Source organism: Arvicanthis niloticus, chromosome 21, assembly GCF_011762505.2.
Source record: "Arvicanthis niloticus isolate mArvNil1 chromosome 21, mArvNil1.pat.X, whole genome shotgun sequence".
Classification (NCBI taxonomy): Eukaryota; Metazoa; Chordata; class Mammalia; order Rodentia; family Muridae; genus Arvicanthis; species Arvicanthis niloticus.
This window is the reverse complement of record NC_047678.1, coordinates 44,361,017-44,384,515: the sequence shown is the minus strand read 5'-3', so window position 1 is coordinate 44,384,515 and position 23,499 is coordinate 44,361,017. Positions and strand designations below refer to the sequence as shown.

The 23,499-nt window shown below is 41.3% G+C and overlaps 1 protein-coding gene across 1 annotated transcript; it reads right to left on the bottom strand.

The window, feature by feature from the left end:
- Positions 1-228: 228 nt before the first annotated feature.
- On the bottom strand, positions 229-22,900 carry LOC117725093 (uncharacterized). Its single transcript, XM_034525064.3, has 4 exons — positions 22,767-22,900; positions 7,623-7,749; positions 6,756-6,816; positions 229-5,571 (listed from the first exon to the last, which is right to left on the bottom strand). Exons 1-4 carry the CDS (start codon positions 22,767-22,769, stop codon positions 3,696-3,698), a joined length of 2,067 nt encoding a protein of 688 aa, XP_034380955.3. The 5' UTR covers positions 22,770-22,900; the 3' UTR covers positions 229-3,695.
- Between the last annotated feature and the right edge of the window lie 599 nt (positions 22,901-23,499).

The window sequence follows — 23,499 nt, the reverse complement described above, 5'->3', positions numbered from 1 at the left end:
GAGGCGTGGGTGAGGTCCTCCATTCGTGGGGACCTTACAATACATTATATAGACTATTATCAATTGTTGGCGGTTTCCATTATTGCTACTCATGTGCTCACAGCAGTCCTTTGGCAAAAGAAACCATCAATGTGGATTCATCCTTCTTCATCTGCAAGTAAAGTTTGAACATCCTATTATGAGACTGTTACTGTGTTAATACAGAATTGTAAGATAGAATCCTGAAAGTATTTTGGATGAAATGTTTATTCCTTATTCCAAACAGCAATTAAATTGGTTATTGAAAAATATTGATATTTGGCTTATTATATGGCAAACTTTCAAGGCAAATTTGATAATCATTATCCAAAAGACAAGTTGTTACAGTTTTCCTCTATGCATGCTTTTGTATTTCCTGTAAATTTACACATGCAGCCCATAGAAAAGGTGTTTACTGTATTTACAGACAGCTCATCTATTGAGAAGGCAGTATATATAATTAGATCACATGTTCATTTTCTTGAATTTCTCCCTGCTTCAGCACAAATAATTGAATTGTGTGCTGTAGCCAGTGTTTGAAATGCTAGAAAAATCAAGCTTTCAATTTCTATACTCATAGCCAGTATACAGCTCATGGTTTACAATTATATTTGAAAGCATCAAATTGAGCTTACAGTTCCAAAGGGTTAGAGTTAATGATGCCTATATAAACACCCGGCAGCAGGAAGAGCTTAGAGCTCACATTTTTGAACCTCAAACAAGAGGGAGCAAGCATAATGGGCATGTCAGAAGCTTTTAAAGCCTCAAAGTGCACCCATGTGACACACTTCTTTCAAAATGGCCATACTCAGGCTCCTTCCCAAACTGTTCTACCAACTGAACAATAAGTATTCAAACATATGACTCTGTGGGAGCCATTCCCATTTAACCACCATATCTTTATTCAATTCTTAGTTTAAAGTACTTTTAACCTACCACATTCTACTGTATCCTTAAAAGAGACTGTTATGTTTTTTACATACAGTGCCACAGAATAAACAATTCTATTCCACAGAGAATCAGAGCATAGCACAGAATGAACAGACCAAAGCAAGTCTAAAATCCAGCAGGAAAAATATAAAATCTGTAGATCTTTGTTCGGCTACTTGAGATTATGAACAAATTGCCAGGAATCCAAAAGACTTAGGTATGCCTATATTTCCAGCTCTGTCAGATGCAGCACACATAGTTTCTTTTGGGGCAACCCCACTACCTGCCTGCAGCTTTTCCCCATCCTAGAATCCCAAATCTCTTGTGTATGGTATTCTATTTTATTTTATGGAAAGTTGGTTGGTGAGGATGGAGAGATGGATCAGTTGTTAAGAGCTCTGTTACAACCAGTTTCATCCTAGCACTCATGGCAGCTCACAACAGTCTGTAACTACAGTTCCATAGGAACATAAATCTAAATACTTGGGTATGAGGTGTACCTGGCATTGACTTGGATGGTTACATAAGTGATATAAAAATGTACTTCTCTCCAACAAGGGAACATGAGAAAGTTGTTTGACTTGCTGTTCTCTGACAATAAGTGATAACATGTGAAGTGAGGAATGAAATATATTATCTAGCTGATAGTTCCAGGGAAATACTCCATTATGGTAGGAAAGATTTGGGGACAGTGATGGGAATCTAGCTTGACAATTGGTCCGAGATTAGGAATCAGAGATCAAATAGAAACTTATAAGAGATTGAAACCTTGAATCATTAAAAACAAACCATGCCTCAAAGGAGGCTCCATTTTTTAAATGTTGCACAACTGTATAACAGCATCACCATCTTGGGATCCAGTGCTCAAATCCATGAACTCTGGAGATTATTTCATATTCAAACCAGAAATGTTAATTCTGAAGCCAAATATCAGTGACCATGACCTAGTAAAACAGATTAGATTAGTATGAATTTCACTTTCTTGTATAATAACAGTATAAGTGTTTAAGTTACATACAATAAAAGAAGAAAGTTATGAACAAAAGCATTCAAAATATATTAGTGGAAGCATGACATAGGTGTATTACATCAAAGTGGGAAAATCCCTTATAGACTTCAGATTGGACTTCATGATAATGTTAGTCAATCCATGATAAACACTAGGTAGAACAGAGATGGGAGCTATGAGCCTCCTACAGGTTATATGGACCTCAGAAACAGATTGTTGCAAATATCACCAGGAAGTTCAATGGTTACATTTTTTGATGGGCTCGGGCCACCTGTGAATGGAACCTAACATGAACCCTAACTCTCACCCTAAGTTACCTTACCCCTTACCCTAGAATTTAGTTACCCTACCCTTATCCCAAACTCCTAACCATTATCCCTAACCATTCTGCAGATGGAGAAACATCATAACCCTAAATCTAAGCCTAATCCTAACCCTACTCCTCCAACCCTAACCTCTAACCCTAAACCCCAACCCTAACCCCTTACCCTAACCTAATCCAAGCCTCAACCCTAACCCCTTACCCTAACCTAATCCAAGCCCCATCCCTAACCCCTTACCCTAACCTAATCCAAGCCCCAATCCTAACTCCTTACCCTAACCTAATCCAAGCCCCATCCCTAACCCCTTACCCTAACCTAACCCAAGCCGCAACCCTTATTGTCTCACCCTATCCCATTCCCCTAATCTTATCCCTTCTAACCCAATCTCCCTAACCCTCTATCCCTAACTCAGGCTCCAACCCTGTCTATCCCTATTCCTCTAACTCTACCCTATCTAACCCTATCCCCTAATCCTCTAACCATTACCATCAACTTTCTAATAGGAACCGGAACTGCAAGCACCCTAACCTTCACCCTACCCCACAACCTTCTAACTCAAACAGCTTGACTGCATCAAACTCTTGACCTTCACTTTGACCAGGTGTTTGAATTGTTATGGATCTATGCAGAGTTCAAAACACAGAGACTTTACCACACTTAGTACATTCATAAAATTTTTCTCCAGTATGGGTACTTTAGTGCATTCAGAGATAACTGTGAAGGACAAATGTTATACATGACTTCCATTCACAGGGATTCAGTGGATGGAAGCATGAATACTTTTGTTATGATGAGGACTACTGAAATGTGCAAAAGCTTTACCATATTCCATACATTTATAGTGTTTCTCTCCAGTGTGATATTTTTATGCCTTAGTCTTAATTTGAGTTTTATTGGTGTGAAATGATACCATGACCAAGGCAGCTCTCATAAAGGACAATAGTTAATTGGGGGTAGTGTACAGATCAGAGTTTCAGTCTATTATCATCATGGCAGAAAGAATGGCAGTGTCCAAGCAGATATGGTGTGGGAGGAGCGGAGTTCTACATCTTGATCAGAAAGCAGCCAGGAGGAGAAATCTGCCCTCGGTGGAGCTTAAGCATAGGTTCTCAAAGTCTACCCAAGCACTCTTCCTCAAAGAAAGTCTCACCTACTCCAGCAAGACCACACCTCCGAAGATGGCAACTTGCCATGGGCCAAGCATATTCAAACCACCACACCTCTGAAGATCACTGTGACCTATAAGGTTTTACACATCGATTAAATCCATGATGTTATTCTTTAATATGTGTTCTTTCACCTATTTGGAGGTGACTTGAATAGGCTTTACATTGACTATAGTTGTAAGATTTCTCACCATTATGTGTTATTTTATGCAGCTGGAGATGACTATGTGATGCAAAGGCTTTATTGCACTAATTGCATTCGTAGAGATTCTCTCCTGTATGAATTCTTTCATGCTTTTGAAGTTGACCATGAGAGACAAAGGATTTACCACATTGCTTACATTCATAGGGTTTCTCTCCAGTATGTGTAGCTTTATGTATTCGAAGACTAGAGTTACACGCAAAGGCTTTACCACATTGATTACATTTGTAAGGTTTCTCTCCAGTATGAATTCTTTCATGTCTTTTAAGATCATTTTGACCTGCAAAGGCTTTATCACATTCATTACATCCATAGGGTTTCTCTCCAGTGTGTGTTCTTTCATGTATTTGAAGATGACCTGGATATGCAAAGGCTTTACCACATTGATTACATTCATAGGGCTTCTCTCCTGTATGTGTTCTTTTATGTACTTGGAGATAACTGTGATACGCAAAGGCTTTACCACATTGATCACATTCATAGGGTTTCTCTCCAGTATGTGTTCTTTTATGTACTTGGAGGTTACTGTATTGGGAAAACGCTTTACCACATTGATTACATTCATAGGGTTTCTCTCCAGTATGTGTTCTTTTATGTATTTGAAGACGACCATGATATGCAAAGGCCTTACCACATTGATTACATTCATAGGGTTTCTCTCCAGTATGTGTTCTTTTATGTACTTGAAGATAACTATGAGATGCAAAGGCTTTACCGCACTGTTTACATTTGTAAGGTTTCTCTCCAGTATGTGTTAATATATGCACTTGTAGGTCACTGTGTTGTGCAAAGGCTTTATTGCACTGATTACACTTATAAGGTTTCTCTCCTGTATGTTTTCTTTTATGTATTTGAAGACAACTATGATATGCAAAGGCTTTACCACATAGATTACATTCATAGGCTTTCTCTCCAGTATGTTTTCTTTTATGTACTTGAAGATTACTATGAGATGCAAAAGCTTTATCACATTGATCACATTTATAGGGTTTCTCTCCAGTATGTGTTCTTTTATGTACTTGGAGGTAACTCTGTTGTGCAAAGGCTTTACCACATTGATCACATCCATAGGGTCTCTCTCCAGTATGTGTTCTTTTATGTACTTGGAGATAACTATGAGATGCAAGGGCTTTACCACATTGATTACATTTGTAAGGTTTCTCTCCAGTATGTATCATCATATGCATTTGGAGATGACCATGCTGTGCAAAGGCTTTACTGCATTGATTACATTTATAGGGTTTCTCTCCAGTGTGTGTTCTTTTATGTCTTTGAAGACAACTAGAATATGCAAAGGCTTTACCACATCGATCACATTCATAGGGTTTCTCTTCAGTATGTATGATTTCATGTATTTGGAGAGTATTGTGTTGTGAAAAGGCTTTATCACTGCATTTGTTGGTTTTCTCTTCAGTATGTATTATTTCATGAACTTGAAGATTACAATGATGTGCAAAGGCATTATCACACTGATTACATTTGTAGGGTTTCTCTCCAATATGAACTTTTTCATGACGTTGAAGTTCAGAACGGTATATATAGGCTTTACCACATCGTTTACATACGTAAGGTTTCTCTCCAGTATGTGTGATTTTATGTCTTTGGAGATGACTGCGTTGTGAATAGGCTTTATCACATTGATTGCATTTGTAGGGTTTCTCTCCAGTATGTATTATTTCATGAACTCGAAGATTAAAATGACGTGCAAAGGCTTTACCACACTCATTACATTTGTAGGGTTTCTCTCCAGTGTGAATTCTTTCATGACTTTGAAGTTGACCATGAGAGGCAAAGCCTTTACCACATTCATTACATTTGCAAGATTTCCCTCCAGTATGATGTCCTTCATGTCTTTGAGGATAACTGTGACATGCAAAGGTTTTACCACATTCAGAGGGTTTCTCTCCAAGACTTCCTTCATGCCTGCAAAGATAATTGGCACAAGTGAAAGGTTTACCACATTCACTACACCCATGAATCTTTTTATCTGTAGAAATTAATTTTATAATTTGGTCTAATTGTAAAGAGCAATCACATCTTAAGGTTTCATCTCTTTGATTACAGTCATGCTTCCCTCTCCATTATGGGTTGTTTTCCATCTTTGAGGATATTTACAATGGTAAGAGTGTTATTACTTGGCTCACATTTGTAGCATCCTTTTTCTCTATGAGATTTTTTCACATATTTGAAGAAAAATGGAAGAGCTCAGAGCTTTACCACACTGAGTACATTCATAAATTTTCCTATATTGTGAAATACACTACACTTGCATTCTACAATGGCAAAATGAACCAGGACAAACAGAAAAGAATTTCCACCTTCTCAATACTCATAGGGAGTTTCTGCAGTGTGAGTTTATGGATATATATTCCCAATGAAGTTGGAAAGCCAACTAATTATGAACTTGTATCACACTGAGAAAATCTGCTCAAATGGAAACTACTATGTATATTTTAATTGTTCTAGGAGAGAGCGAGGTACATTGCTTCTTTCAGTATCCCTATGTTCACATGGCTTGTATCCATTGTGACACAGAATTTACCTATGAAAAGAATAACAAATTAAAGATTTACACATTATATTCATACAGTTTGACTTTTTGTTCATCATAGACATGTGGTATAGGAATTAAGGTTTCTCCTCAACAACATTCTTGACTCTCATAAACTGCCCGTCTCACTTTAACTTAGCAATGTTACTTTATGAGTAATCAGCTTTCCTATAGGATATTTGCTTAGAAGAAATATATACTTACCACCTATTTAATATATCTATATAGATATGTATCTTTTGTAATATGTGAGTGAAATGAGACTAAATAGATTGGCAGTTATACAGAGTAACTGCAATGTGGCTATGATTCAAAAGGTAATATCTGTTAAGGCATTGTTTCCTTGTTTTCTCTGTTAGAAGAATGTCTTGCAAACACAAATCAGACACCTGACATTGAGGTACATGGATTTCTGAGATTTAATAATCAATACACGTAAAGAAATGCTTTTTTTTTTTTTTTTTTTTTTTTACACTGTTGCTTTTCTTTAAAATTTCCAGGACACAGTAACATTTCTTCAAAGATATATCCATACCAACTTGCACAGGAAAATTACCTTCCATGTCTTCTGGAACTTTGACAATGTTCTTCAATATTATGGTCTTCCCAATTATAGCCTAAAATACAGTACCAGAATATGTGTATTATTGGAAATCAGGCAAAATTTAAGTTACTATTTGTAGGGAGAGGTATTAAAAGAGAATGACCGGCAGCTTCCTGGCTCTACTGCCAGCCTGGTTCCCACACTGTTGCGTACACTGGCTGGAGCTCCAGAGCTCCAAAATCTCACCAACCAGCTAATGTCCCACTGGCAAGTCACTTCCATGCCGTGCCCCTGCTTCAAGCTCCCATACCCTTTGTGGGGCACATCACACAAACCCATGCTTTCCCATCATACCTTTCTCTCTTGAACTAGGTTGAGTCACCACAAGAAGAAAAACACCACAAAGGTTAGAAACAATGGTAACTCAATCTGTGGGCACCAACAACTAAAAACTAATCTTGTAAACCTTATTAAATCTAATCCTCTGGTGGGGGATCCTTGTGGATCTGCCATGATACCAGGAAACTTTCAGCTACATATTGCCCATGAGGTAACACCAGGCAAAAGCTTTTCTTCCTTCTCTTCCTTAGTGCAGCCCAGAAGTCCCACCTCCTACTCATCCACTGATTGGCTCCTTGTTTCATCAGGGGATGGTTCACAAGAAGTATTGGATTACTGTCTGCAGACACCTCCCACCCAAGGAAAGTGGAATTAATACCAGAATACAAAATACCAGGACCATCCACAACAACTATTTTTAGTCAACCTGATTTATTTATCTTAATCTTCCTCATTCTCAATTAAAACTGCAGAAAAGCATCAGTAACAAACAGTTTTCCCCCCTTATTTTATAAAATGAAAGAAAATCCACTATCTTACCTATAGCAGTGAGGTTCTTGTAGGTCTCCAGCATCACATCTTTGTACAGACTCTTCTGTGAAGGATCTAGCAAAGCCCATTCTTCTCGAGTGAAGTTCACATGCACATCATCATAGGTCACTGCATCCTAAAACATCCCATAGATGTTTACAACAGAAACCATAATACCGACATCACTATAAATGTATGCTTCATTGACTATATATTTGTATAATTCTGCTGCTTCCCGTACTTATTTCTTGACCCAGAAGTTCTAATGTAATTACCAAGTCATCTTAGAAAGAAACTGAATACTAAGATTTACCTCTGTCATTTCAAAAAGTCCAAACAAGTCAATTCCTGAAAAACCAACCCTCACAGGCAGCCAATCAGGAGCTTCCAGGAGTTGCCTTGGCCCCCAGCCATGATCCAAGAATAGTTAATCAGTAATGGTTCAGGAAAGTCCCCCAAATTTCCCAGAATCTTGACCAGTCTCAAAGCTACCCATACTCCTGGAAATTGAGTCAACCAATCAGGATAAATGTCACCTACTGCTCTCTGAAATTCTCCTAATTGGCTTTAAATTGAGCTTGCAAAATTTACATATCTGTCTCCATCCTAGCGAATGGTAGATCCCTGCATGCTAGAATTATGCAGAATAAAACCATGTTTGTTTTTGCACGCTACTTGATGCTGGGGTCTTCCTTCAGTGATTCATGGACCCTAACTTTATAATCCCTACCCACCAAAGAAAGGCACAATGGAGAGACAAGTGTTCAAAGATATCACATTATCTGGGAGCCTTTTTGATTCAATCAACTACATTCTGACCCTGGTCTCTATAGGTTCATAGTTATCTACGATGAAAATGCATTCAGTTTATCTTCAATGATCCTTCTAGTCTGCAGCAGCCTGTAAGCTCTCTGAATACCCAAAGTCTCTTTTGAAACTCAAGACAATCTCTTGGTTGTCCCATCTTATAAAATCAGAAATCAAGTTATATATTTCTAACATAAAATGGAACAGAATACCCCTTCCCATTCCAATAGAGAGGAATGTGTACATATTGAGAAAAGATTGCAACAAAGCAAGAAACCCAGCAGGCCACACACCAAATCCTGTAGCTCTGTGTCATACACATGGGGCCTTCGTTTCTAAAGACTTACATGGCCCTCTCCCTGCAACTCCTCATCTGTCTCTTGGTTTACTTATTTTCACTCCCTACATGCAGCTCTGCATGGCAGGTGTCTCATAGCTTAGGTATCTCAACATCCTGTGGTCTCAAAGTGCAACTCAGGCTTCATTCTGTCAGGTTTATGCAATGCTCTCTCACAGTGTCCTCTCTCACTGGGGCTCTGACTCTGTCAAATATATAACAACTGCTGCAACAGTGCTGAACTGAAATCACAGAGGAAGAGTCCATGACCTTAAATTTTGCATCTTTTGTTTTTTAAACATGACTTTAATGGTGGTGTTTGGTTTAACTTGAGGCACTTGATATGAGAAAGAACCCATAACTAACACTGACTGGATTTCTAGGAACCTTACAGAGACAAAAATGGCAAGCATGGTGCCAACATGGATCTGTGCCAGGTTGTCTGCTGATACATTATGGCTGTTAGCTTAGTGTTTTTGTGCTTAGCTTTTAGTGTTTTGCTCCTAACATTGGGAGTAGGTGTAATTCTGATTCATGTGCTTGAACTTGAGACACTTTTCCTCCTATCAGACTGTCTTGTCCAGCCTCAAAATGAAGGCTTTCACCTTGTCTTTTTCTATCTTGTTTTGTCCTGTTTGACTGTTCTCTTTTGGAGGTCTGCTCCTTTCTTAAGTGGAAACAGGGATGAGGTTGGATCTTGGGGAGAGGAGAATAGGTAGGATGGGGGGGTAGCTAGGAGGAGTGTAGGGAGGGCAAACAGTGGTCAGGATACATTGTATGAAAGAAGAATCTATCTTCAATTAAAAACTTAATTCAAACTTGAAGCAATCCCACTAAAATCAGGAACTAGGCAAGGCTGCCCATTCTCTCCCTATCTATTCAATATAGTTATTGAAGTTCTAGCTAGAGCAATTAGAGGACAAAAGGAGATCAAAGGGATACAGATTATAAAGGAAGAAGTCAAAATATCACTATTTGTAGATGACATGATTGTTTACTTCAGTGACCCCAAAAATTCCACCAGAGAACTCCTACAACTGATAAACAACTTCAGCAAACTGGCTGAATATAAAATTAATTCAAACAAATCAGTAGCCTTCCTCTACTCAAAGGATAAACGGGCTAAGAAATTAGGGAAATAACACCCTTCTCAATAGTCACAGACAGTATAAAATATCTTGGTGTGAATCTAACCAAGCAAGTGAAAGATCTGTACAAGAAGAACTTCCAAGTCTCTGAAGAAAGAAATCAAAGAAGACCTCAGAAGATGGAAAGATCTCCCATGCTCATGGAATGGCATGTTTAATATAGTAAAAATGGCCATCTTACCAAAAGAAATCTACAGATTCATTGCAATCCCCATCAAAATTCCAGCTAAATTCTTCATAGATGTAGAAAGAGCAATTTCCAAATTCATTTAGAATAACAAAAAACCCAGGATAGTGAGAACTATTCTCATTAATCAACGAACTTCTGGAGGAATCACCATCCTTGACCTCAAGCTGTACTACAGAGCAAAGTAGTGATAAAAACTGCATGGTATTGGTACAGAGATAGGCAAGAATAGCAATGGAACAGAACTGAAGATCCAGAAATGAACCTAAACACCTATGGTCACTTGATCTTTGACAAAGGAGCTAAAACCATCCAGTAAAAAAAGACAGAAAAAAAAGAAAAAGACCATTTCAGCAAATGGTGTTAGTTCAACTGGTGGTCAACATGTAGAAGAATATAAATTGATCCATTCTTATCTCCCTGTACAAAGCTCAAGTCCAAGTGGATCAAGGATTTTACATAAAACCAGATACACTGAATTTAATAGAAGTAAAAGTGGGGAAAAGTCTTGAACACGTGGGTACAGGGAAATGGTTCTTGAACAGAACACCAATGGCTCATGCTCCTAAGATCAAGAATTGACAAATGGACCTCAAAATTGCAAAGCTTCTGTAAAGCAAAGGACACTTTCAATAGGACAAAATAGCAACCAACAGATTGGGAAAAGATTTTTACCAATCTTACATCCAATAGAGGGCTAATATACAATATATACAAAGAACTGTAGAAGTTAGATTCCAGAGAGCCAAATAACCCTACTTAAAAAAATGGGGAACAGAGAGAAACAGAGAATTCTCAACTGAGGAAACTTGAATGGCCAAGAAGCACCTAAAGAAATGTTCAACATACTTAGATATCAGGGAAATGCAAATCAAAACAACCCTGAGATACCACCTCACATCAGTCAGAATCGCTAAGATCAAAAACTCTGGTGACAGCAGATGCTTGTGAGGATGTGGAGAAAGAGGAACACTTGTCCATTGCTGGTGGGATTGCAAGCTGGTACAACCACTGGGGAAATTTTCAAGGTCCGGAAAATATCCGGGATAACAATGGGCAGCCCACCACCCAGGCTGAAATAGACGAAGGGTTTCCCCTAACTCGTCCTCAGTGGAATTATCACACGGCTGCAGGTAGGGAAAGGCTGTCCATTTACCATTGGGGTCTGGTGGCTCGTCTCATAGGGACATCGAGAAAGTCCACCAATTTGGCTAAGGTAAGAGAGGTCATGCAGGGAGCGACTGAGCCCCCTTCGGTGTTCCTGGAAAGGCTCATGGAGGCTTAACAGAGGTACACTCATTTTGACCCTATGTCAGTGGGACAGTGAGCCTCCATAATCATGGCTTTCATTGGACAGTCCGCCCCGGACATTAGAAGGAGGTTACAGCATATTGAGAAATTGTAAGATTATACCATCAGGAACGTGGTAAAAGAGGCTGAGAAAGTGTATCATAAGAGAGAGACAGAGGAAGAGAAACAGAAAAGAGAAAAGAAAGAGCTGAGGATGAAGAGAGAAAGGAAGAGTCAGGAAAGGAATCTAACAAGGATACTGGCCGCAGTGGTAGGAGAAGGAAGGCCTCAGGGGACAGGTAGGCCTAGACAGGCAGGGAACCTGGGTGACAACAGAAGGCAGGGGCCAAGGAAACCCAAAGGAGACTGACCGCCACTAGAAAGAGACCAGTGCGCATTCTGCAAGGAGAAAGGCCACTGGGCCCAAGAGTGCCCTAAGAAGAAAGTGACCAAGTGCTGTCCTTAGAAGATAGTGAAGATTAGGGGAGACAGGGTTTGGTTCCCCTCCCCGAACCTAGGGTAACCCTAAAAATGGAGGGGACCCCTATAGCCTTTTTAGTCGACATGGGACAGAATACTCCGTACTTAATAGACCTCTGGGAGAGATACAAAATAAAAAGACATTAGTGATTGGGGCAACAGGACAAAAGCCATATCCTTGGACTACTACCCGAACTGTGGATCTTGGGAGAAACCAAGTATCCCACTCATTTTTAGTAACACCAGAGTGCCCTACGCCCTTACTGGGCAGAGACTTGTTAACCAAACTAAAGGCCCAGATAAATTTTGCCCCTCTGGACCGGAACTGTCTTGGGGAATTGAGACACACCAAATGTTAATATTATCCCTGCAGCTGGAAGAAAAATACCGGCTCCACCAAAAGAAAGGGGAGCCCCCTGAGTAGCTCCAAGACTGGCTACTCCGATTTCCTTAGGCGTGGGCTGAGATGGGGGAATAGGAATGGCTATACAGGCTCCCCCTGTGGTAATCGAGCTCAAGTCTGGAGCCACCCCCATTGGGGTCTGACAGTACCCCATGAGCAAGGAAGCAAGAGAGGGCATACGCCCTCACATTGAGAGACTGTTAAAACAAGGGATCCTAGTTCCTTGCAGGTCCCCTTGGAACACCACCTTATTTCCAGTAAAGAAGCCAGGGACAAATGACTATCGTCCAGTACAAGACCTCAGAGAGGTTAACAAGAGAGTACAAGACATCCACCCTATGGTGCCCAACCCCTACAACTTGCTCAGCACATTGCTGCCCACATGAACCTGGTATACCGTCTCAGATTTAAAAGATGCTTTCTTCTGTCTGAGATTACATTCTAACAGCCAGCCCCTGTTTGCCTTAGAGTGGCGAGACCCAGAGAGCGGGAAGACTGGACAACTCACATGGACAAGGTTGCCCCAAGGATTCAAGAACTCCCCCACCCTATTTGATGATGCTTTACATCGGGACCTTGCCTTTTTCCGAGCTAATAACCCCCAGGTGATGCTTCTTCAGTATGTGGATGACCTTTTATTGCCTACAGAGACCCGTGAAGATTGGGGACTCAGAAGATCCTGGCTGAGTTGGGTGAGTTGGGGTACCAGGTTTCCACTAAGAAGGCACAGCTATGTCGAACTGAGGTGATATATTTGGGATATATTCTAAGAGATGGTCAGCGGTGGCTCACAGAAGCCAGAAAACAGACAGTTATACAAATTCCAACCCCAACTACCCCTCGCCAGGTAAGAGAATTCCTGGGGACCACGGGATTTTGCAGACTTTGGATTCCAGGATTCACCACCTTGGCAGCTCCATTGTATCCCCTGACAAAAGAAAAAGGGGAGTCCATTTGGACTAAAGAACACCAATTGGCTTTCGAAACTCTTAAAAAGGCACTGCTACAAGCCCCTGCCCTAGCACTGCCTGATCTGAACAAACCTTTTGCCCTGTATATTGATGAAAAGAAAAGGGTTGCCAGGGGGGTCCTCACCCAAGCTCTAGGACCTTGGAAGCGCCCAGTGGCTTATCTGTCAAAAAATTAGATCCTGTGGTTAGCGGATGGCCCTCTTGTCTACGAGCGATAGCAGCAATGGCCTTACTGGTAAAAGATGCTGATAAGCTAACTTTGGGCCAGAAAGTGACAGTAGTGGCCCCCCACACTCTCGAAAACATCAGGCAACCACCAGACCATTGAATGACCAACACCCGGATGACCCAATACCAGAGCTTGTTACTAACAGAACGGATGACTTTTGCTTCACCCGCTGTCCTTAACCCTGCTACCTTGCTACCCAAAGCCGACGAGACCCCAATATATCAGTGTGAAGCGATACTGGCTGAAGAAATGGGGACCTGGTTAGATTTAACTGACCGGCTGTGGCCTGGGGTAGAGACTTGGTTCACTGACAGAAGTAGCTTCCTGGTAGAAGGTAAGCAAAGGGCTGGGGCAGGGGTAGTGGATGGGAAGACTGTCATTTGGGCCAGCAGCCTGCCAGAGGGAACTTCAGCACAAAAAGCAGAACTTATTGCTCTGATTCAAGCCCTAAAATTGGCAGAAGTAAAATCTATTAACATTTATACTGATACCCAATATGCTTTTGCAACAGCCCATGTCCATGGTGGGATTTACAAACAGCGTGGGCTGCTGATGTCTGCAGGTAACAACATTAAAAATAAAGAAGAAATTCTTAGTTTATTAGAAGCTATCCACTTGCCACACAAGGTGGCGATCATCCACTATCCAGGACACCAGAAAGGGACTGGCCCCATTGAAAAGGGAAATCAGATGGCAGACCAGATGGCTAAAGAGGCAGCACAAGGACCAATGACTCTAATAGCTAAAGTAGTGCCCCGACAGGCTGAGAGGACCCTTGAAAAGAGAGTCCTCACAGAAGAAGAGGGGCTAGAATACCTGGCTAATATGCACCGCCTTACCCATCTAGGGCCCAAAAAGATGATAGAGCTAATCAACAAGTCCCCTTATCACATTCCTAGGCTACAAAAGACAGCAGAAGATCTGGTAAAGAACTGCAGGGCATGTGCCCTCACTAATGCCGGATCCAGCAGGCATGGTGAAGGAAAGTGCCTACGGGAGATCGACCTGGAACTTATTGGGAGGTCGCTTTCACAGAGGTCAAACCAGCCCGATATGGCAATAAATATCTTCTAGTTTTTATAGACATCTTTTCAGGGTGGGTTGAAGCATTCCCAGCAAGAAAGAACAGTAAACGTAATGGCCAAGAAGATACTGGAAGACATTCTCCCTCGATTCAGGATACCTAAGGTAATTGGGTCAGACAATGGGCCTGCCTTCATCGCCCAGGTAAGTCAGGGACTGGCCAGACAGCTGGGGATAAATTGGAAATTACATTGTGCTTACAGACCCCAGAGCTCAGGACAGGTAGAAAGAATGAATAGAACCATAAAAGAGATCTTGTTGACCTTAGAGTCCGGTGGGGGAGATTGGACAACCCTTCTCTCCCTAGCCCTGTTTTGGGTGCGGAACACATCCGGACCTTTGGGACTAACACCTTTTGAGATACTGTTTGGTGCACCACCGCCTCTGTTTGAAACCCTAGAGAGTGTAATACATCTTGATGACAATATTTTTATACCTTCCACCCACCTTTTATAGCCCATATAAAGGCTCTTGAGACAATCGGGAGAGAGATTTGGGAAAAGCTAAAAGACACCTACATTGTTGGAGACTCTGCAGTTCCCCATCAGTTTGAAGTTGGAGACGCTGTCCTGGTATGGAGACACCAAACAGGAAATCTCAAACCATGGTGGAAATGACCCTACTTGGTACTGTTGACAACCCCAACCACCATTAAGGTGGAAGGGATCCCCATTTGGGTTCATGTTTCACATGTCAAAAGAGCCCCTCACGGGACTAGTTCAGATAGGTGGGCCTTGGAAAAGACTGATAATCCTCTTAAGCTGTGTTTACGTCATAGACATGATTCTGAGTCAAGACAATAATCCTCATGCTCCCATGCGACAAACTTGGGAGGTAATTGGTGAACAGGGAAACACTGTTTGGTCAATTACTGCCGAGCACCCTCCGTGGACTTGCTGGACAGACCTCACGCCTAACATCTGTAAGTTGGTAGCTGGATCGCTCACCTGGGATCTCCCAGACCACACAGACCTATCTAAACCACCTGCTGAAACACAGTGCTGTCCAAACAGGATAGGGAGCACATTCAGATGCTCAGGACAGTTCTACCAGGCTAATTTCCAGTCCACAGAATTTTATGTTTGCCCCTGGATTCTGACCACTCCACCCGATCCTTCGACAGGACAAAGGTTATTTAACTTGGTCATTGGAGCCTTCCATGCCTTAAATAATACAAGTCCAGACTCTACAAAATCCTGCTGGTTGTGTCTAGCAACAACCCCCCCACCCCCATACTATGAGGGAATCGCCATAAATGGCATTTTTAATAACGCTACTTCCCATCACTCCTGCACCTGGTGAACTGAAAGAAAACTAACTCTGACCAGGGTATTAGGGACAGATTCGGGACTTTGTCTAGGTACCCCACCTGCCTTCCACAAACATCTATGTAATCGGACGGTCATTCATCTTAAAACATCTACCACCTATTATTTGATATCAGGACCCAACCGATGGTGGGCCTGTGGTACAGGACTTTCCCCTTGTGTGTCTACAAGTGTATTTGAACCAACTACAGACTTTTGTGTGCTTGTACAGCTGGTCTCCAGGATCTACTATCATGCTGCAGTAATTTTGAAGATAAATTTGATATTAGACCTAAGAGGTAGAGGAGAGAGTCAGTATCCCTCACTTTAGCCATTTTACTAGGTGCGGGTATAACTGCTAGTATAGGAACAGAAGCTGCTGCATTGGCCACTGGTCAATAAGACCTTAATGCTCTTAGTACCGCTATTGATGAAGATCTAAAAATATTAGAAAAATCTATTTCCAATTTAGAAATATCTTTGACATCCCTGTCGGAAGTAGTGCTCCAAAATAGCAGAGGACTAGATTTGTTATTTTTAAAAGATGGTGGACTATATGTGCTGTCCTCAAGAAGAATGTTGCTTTTATGCTGATCATACTGGGGTAGTCAGAGACTCAATGAGAAAGTCTAGATAAGAGACAAAAAGATAGAGATGCTCAGCAAGGCTGGTTCAAGTCCTGGTTCTTGAGATCTCCCTGGATGACTACCTTATTTTCTGCCCTAGCTTGACCAGTGTTAATAATTTGTCTGATTTTGATTTTCGGCCCATGTGTGATATATAGATTAATGGCTCTTGTCAAAAACAGAGTTGATGCTGTTCAGTTAATGGTGTTGAGACTATAATACCAACCCATCGAAAATCCCGATAAAGTGGAAGATGACTATGAAAGCTAAAGCAGACTTTTTAAATTTTAAGATTAAAATTATTCAGAAGAAAAAAGGGGGAATAAAAGAAAAATTTTAAAATAGGCCCACTCTGCAGGTCTGTTAGGCTACAGCCCAGTTAATCAGCCACAGAGGATGTGGAGTTACCGGACAAAGGCCTGTTGAATCTTCCCAGGAACTGGCTGGCCACGAAAGATAAAAAGTATACAAGGACACCCTTGAAAGTACAGAGATAAACCTTGAACATGTCCAAATGAGTAATGGCCCACCTGGTATTCTCCAACCTCCCGCTCTGGGCCTGCTCAGCATTCCAGGAAATCAAAATTTAACCAGTTTAACCAGATGTTCTGCTGACTTAGATAAGCACAGGTTTACACAGCCTGCTAATGTTTATACATATATATAAAATCAACCAATAGTGTGTAACTGCGTGAAGATTTCCCGCTCCCCCCATCCTTTGTCTATAAAATCCACAAACCTTTGAACTTCTGAGTCAGCTCCTCTGTCTCCTACGTGAGATATGTGCTGACCCAGAGCTCTGATATTAAACTACCTCATGTGCTTGCAACAAGCTGGTCTCTCGTGAGTCTTTGGGTGCGTGTCGTCCCGAGACTAAAGTGGAGGTCTTCCTTTGGGGCCTTTCAAAATGAGTCTGGAGGTTCTTCAGAAAACTGGACATAGTACTACCTGAGGAGGCACCTATACTACTCCTAAGCATATACCCAGAACATACTCCAACATGTAATAAGGACATATGTTCCACTATGTTCATATTTATAATATTTATAATAGCTAGAAGCTGGAAACAACCCAGATGTCCCTCAACAGAGAAATGGATACTGAAAATGTGGTACATTTACAAAATGGAATACTACTCAGCTATTAAAAACAATGACTTCATGAAATTCTTAGGCAAATGGTTGGAACTTGAAAATATCATTCTGGTGAGGTAACTCAGTCACAAAAGAACACACATGGTATGCACTCCTAATAAGTGCATATTAGCCTAAAAGCTCAAAATACCCATGATATAATTCACAGACTATATGAAGCCCAAGAAGAAGGAAGAAGAAAGTGTGGATGCTTCAGTGCTTTTTAGAAAAAGGAAAAAATACTCACAGGAGGAAATATGGAGATGAAGTGTGGAACAGAGACTTAAGGAAAGGCCATCTAGAGACTGTCCCACCTGGGAAACCATTCCATATTCAGTCACCAAACCTGGATGCTATTATGGATGCCAGGAAGTGCTTGCTGACAGGAGCCTGATATGGCTGTCTCCTGAGAGGCTCTGTCAGAGCCCTACAAATACAGAGGTGGATGCTCCCAGCCAACCATTGGACTGAGCATGGAGTCCCAGATAGAGGGGTTGGAGAAAGGACTGAAGGAGCTGAAGGGGTTTACAGCCACATGAGGAAGCAACAGTGTCAATCAGCCAGACTCCCCTAGAGCTCCAGGAGACTGGACCACCAACCAAAGAGTACACATGGAAGAACCCATGGCTCTGGCCACATACAGGGCAGAGGATGACCTTGCAGAATGTCAGTGGGAGGAGCTGCCCTTGGGCTTGAGTTTTGGGACCCAACTCCTAGCAGAAAGTGACTATCATCTTTGCAGCCAACTCAGGCAATATACCCTGACAAGAGACTTGTTTTTCAACAGTCCACAACAGCTGAGCACAATCTGATAAACATTTTGTTTTTCTCACATATCCTGTTTTGTTGTACAGTGTCCACAGTTGCAAGGCACATGTGGTAAAGTGCCTTCACCTGTGTTCCCCTGCTAGTCCATGGCTGCAAGGGAAGTGGTAAATTGTCTTCAGCTGTGTTCCCCTGCTTGTGCCTATAAATACCCAGGATTTCCTTTCAATAAAGGGGACTTGATCAGACTCTTTGTCTTGTCTCCATTCTTCTAGTCTCTTGCCCCTCCATCCCCACTCTCTCTCTTGCTAGACCCTGTTGACTGACTCAAACTGCCAGATCACTTGAGAGTGTTCAATGCCACAGTGTAGGGTAATGCCAGGTTGGGAAGACTGGAGTGGGCTAGTGGGAGAGCACCCTTACAGAGGCTGGGGGAGGGGGAATGAATAGGGGTTTTCCAAAGGAGAGACCTGGAAAGGGGAAAACAATTGAAATGTAAATAAAAAATATCCAAAATAAAAATAAAAACAATTAATTCAATATTGCTTAAAGGAAAGTGAAAAAAGAAGAGAATTGATAATGAACAAAGAAAAGCAAAATAGTGAAGACAGGGATAGCATGATTGTGACAGATACAATTTGTTGTTTTTGTAGAGGGTGACCATCACACAGGAGTGTAAAGATTTCATCTAGGTGGCTTACTTCCTCCTTCTGATCACTTCTGGAAGCTTCTATATTCCTGACTATCTTATCTAGGTCTAAAATGTTTTGGGCACCTAGGACTTAACTGCTGAATAAACTCACCCTTTCTTGTTCTTTCTGAACTCTGGCCTGCTGTTAACTCAGCTGTTCTGGCTCAAATTCCTCTTCATGCCAACTGATTCCAACTGGCTTCTTTCACTTCAGACTGAAGTGCTGCCATTGGCCTCAAATGAACTCCAGCAACCTGTTCTCATCTTGTGGCACATTCTCATTCTCTGGCTCATTCTGTCTTCACCTGTGTCTAGCTTGTTCTCTCTTTAGCCTGTTTCCATAAAACTCTCCAGGTAAAACTGCCTTCCCCTCTCACCCTCTGAGTGAGGTGCTTCCTCTTATGTTGCCTCTCCTCCCTCTCTCTTCTCTTGTGAGCTGGGCAGATCCTATTCTGTCAGATCTTTCTCTGATTCATCATTTTGTCAATTAGACATCACTTTCAAACCTGAGTGCTTCCTTCTAAAACTAACTTTACCTTCATCGTTTGGGAGCAAAGGTGTGTACTAAGGGCTGAGCCACACCACAATTAGAAACAGCCTGTTTTCTTTCCTTTTTCTTTTTAAATTAGACAGTCTCAGGGTTCACAATGTGACCAAATAACCTGCAACACAGGAGTTCATGACAAGCTCATCTTGGGCCCAGTCTATCTGTGACATCAGAAGTTTTGCTCTCAGCAATACGAAATATAGATCATGTAGGAAACAAAAACTTATGTTAGCTTTCACTAGTTTGGAATGTGGAAGTACAGAGATTTCTGCTCATTTCATTCCAAAGGAATACTCCTGGTTGTTAAGAAAAACAAATGTTTGAACAACCATTCAAATAATAGAAATAAATATGTGATGTTATACAAAATTCCTACATTAATTATACATTATGCATAAGGAAACTGATGTATAAAAATGTTAAATGTTTAAACACATTCTCCAAAGCAAAAATGAAAGTGTTACCATCTAAGATAGGTAACTTAATCCAGAGAAAACAAAGACATAAGTCTCTTCTCTAAAACTGTTACATGTTTGTTCACCTGTAATTTATTGTCAGTATTTACAATCAAACAAAACCTCATTTTTACTTTTTCATGCAGAATGACCAATTGGCAGAAAGCTCTCCAAATACAGCCACTCTCTGCAATTTTATACTATACTATAATAAAAGTTTGTTTTTCATCTGGAACAATTCTTGCTTCAGAAAGCTTGATATTTCACTTCTCGTTTCCACAAAATGTTTTAAAAGAACATTAGAAAAACCTTTTGAAGGAGATTCCTTCAGCTATATTCTGTGCTTTCTGCCCTTAGTTTTCTATTGCTCCTGTAATGTAGAAAAGATGGCTGCAGTTCTCACATCATCTGGCTATAAAAGTACTCTAAAGATTAAAATCAGATGGGAGAAAGAAGTGGGTTGACACTGCTTAAGCTGTAATTACATGCCTTTTTATGACCAATATAGCACTGGCTGTGAGAGTCTTTACAATACTTAATCCTTTAACCATGGCTATTGTCTGCATTCCTTTAGCACAAGGTCCTCCTGAGGCACCCAGCTTGTCCTCAACAAATCAGCATTGAGGTTATTCTCATAATTAGGCCACCATCAATACAATTACAATGAACATGAGAATTCTGGTACTTCTTAAAAGTAATTTCAAGTGCACGGAAAATATACTGAGAAGATTGCTAGGTTCCATGGCAATTCTGTTATATTCAAGAGAACTCAGTACAACAGGATTGCTTGGGTGTAGTTTATGTCTAAATGTATCAGAATACATACATTAAATATATGCAATTTTACATAAACGGTAATGCAACATGGTTTTAACTAATTTTACCTGATATCTGTGGGAAATCTCAACCTACTGCTATCAGAGTTTATTGCTAATACACAATCCTGTGTCACATCCAGATTCATTGTTCAATTCTGGACCATGTTTTATTTTCACTCTTTTGGTTTTCTCAATTACATTATACTTAGTAAGATAACGTTTATATGACCCTAACAATGTATTCTGTGCCACTGAAGTCCTCTTTGTATGGATTTGTACATTATTTCCCATCAGTATCAGTTTCACACACTTACTATAGTTGGCTAAGTGAATAATTATGTAGAATATCTTTTACCCATTTATACTACTCCAAACACCATTAAGGTGATGTTTTTTAAAAATAGAAAGAAAGAAAAAAGGATGTTGGGTATGTTAAATTCGGAGTATAAATTCAAAACAATCTAAAGAAAATGTTTAACAATATAAAACAGGAAACCTGATTCCAAAGCTATTTGCCATGTTGGAAAAAAAAAAAAAAAAAAAAAACAACTCAGAATTGTCAATATGATTGTGAAGAAATAGGTCACATTTTGCACAATGAGAATTCCATGCATACTTATCACGAAGCTACAACAATGAAAAGATTTACAGTATCTGTGAAAGAGTAAGAAGATGCAGAAAAAAAAGCCAAGAACATAAGCCCCAAAGTATAGTCAAGTTTTAATAGAAAGATCCAAGGAAACTCGGGCAGGAAAAATGTGAAGTTGACAATGTCATCTATGATTGCATGTGTATATAAATTAAATAAACATAGGACTTTACAACTCCCACAAAAATATCTCAAAGTGACCCCTACACTGTTAATTTTTCTGACCCTCCAGCCAGTACTGAACTCACTTCCTAACAGAAAGGCCCCAGGCTCTAGAGCTCTCTCTGTATGGAGGTGACCAGAAAGGTGGGCTTTGGATCAGCCCCCCACCCCAATGCCTCCTTGTGATCTCACACAAACCAAGCCCCACTGAGCTCATGCACCATTTAATCCTGAAGAAAAATGTAATGTCTGCTTCCTGCCATGTGGATTATGGCACAGGATGTGGAATCTGCCCTACCCACCTGCACACCTGATCAACCTCTGCAGAACTATGCTTTTCTCAAGAAGGAAACCAAACCTTTATGGCACAGCAGCCTGACTGTTGATTGTGATCCTGTAAGGCCCCATAGAACAGATTGTTAGAGGCCTGTTCTTTGATATGGGGATGGGCCTAGTGGCTGGTTGTAAATCAGGGTTGTTTCTCTTGTTATGGTTTAGAGCCATTTTTCTGGACAATCCTGGTGAACAAACATGTGTATCTTAGCATCCTAACCTCTAACAGGCCTGGTTAGCATACACGTATCTATGGAGTGTTTTACAGGCTAAGTTCTACTTGGTGTGACTTACCATCTTCTAAGCATTAGTAAATCCTTTACGTCATCAATTCTACTCTTCTACACCCCAGCTTGATACTAAATGTCTACCCAGCACATGAGATGCCTTTTACAGCTTTCACAAAATCAACTCCTAAAGGATCGTACACCTTAATGTTAAATGCTAAGAACAGAACTTGTAGAAACCAGAGCTCTCTGGATTTGGCATCATGGCAAGGATGTTTTTAAACACAAGCCAGTTTTTTTTAAATGCTCTGCACAGATGCAGCCCCCACAGAGAAATTATTCAGTGGCTACTTCTAGGTCCAGAGAGCCGCTAGGACCACAAAGTCCTCCCAGGCGGCCGCATTTGCCCGCCGGTTCCCACCCTGTCCCGGAGGAAATAAACACATCAGCTCCCGCTGCTCAGCTCCCCGCTCCTCCCGGTTGTTGGCAGTGACCCTGTGCTCACCATGTCACAACTTTGGAGCTCGCCTGAGCGCCCTTTATAGCATCCTGTGGCAAGACAGAAAGAGCGTCATAACAAAACAGTAAAGTCGGCCGCAGGGCACCCGGAAGAATCCGCCTCTTCTTCTGACTGGCAGGTCCGCCTGAAGGCTCTGATTGGCCAGTGTGTCTTGAGTGACATGAGCGTTAATGTGTGCTTAAGGGACACAATGTAGAAATGTTCCTGGCCAGGGCTTCCAGTCCAGGGCCAGAGGTTTTCAAGATCTGCAAGGATTGACGTTTCAGTAGCACTAGTGCTTGTCCTCCAATGGCTTACCCATCTGTCTGCCCCGCCAGCCCCAGGGAGGACTCCACCTACCGCTGCTGTGCTGCCCGCTCCTCCCCTTTGTGGGCAGTGACCCTGTGCTCACAGGTCCTGACTTCAGCCAGAGATCCCCTCACAGCACTCAGTAGGCTCTTTCCCTTCTTACTCTGGAATCAAGGTGGATAGCTTGCACAGCCCATTCCTCAACTTGCAGTGGAGTTATCAGTCTGTCCCACATGTAGAAGGGTGCCCAGGATAGTAACCATTAGAGAGACACTTTGGGAAACAAGAGTTTTGTTTTGTGGCTGTCGGGATTCAGAGCTGAAACAAGCTGCTGAAATGCATACATTTAACACACCAAAGCTGATGGGACTTCCAGGTTCTCCCAGCTCTACTCAGTCCCCACCTGTTCCAGGGCATGGCTGGCACACTC

What these genes read in the sequence shown, in the direction of transcription:
- LOC117725093 (XM_034525064.3), bottom strand. An exon ending in CAAGAACCTCACTGCTATAG is followed by an intron (nt 6,817 to 7,622) that starts GTAAGATAGTGG and finishes ACTGTATTTTAG; the next exon opens with GCTATAATTGGGAAGACCAT. An exon ending in AGTTCCAGAAGACATGGAAG is followed by an intron (nt 5,572 to 6,755) that starts GTAATTTTCCTG and finishes TTATCTTTGCAG; the next exon opens with GCATGAAGGAAGTCTTGGAG.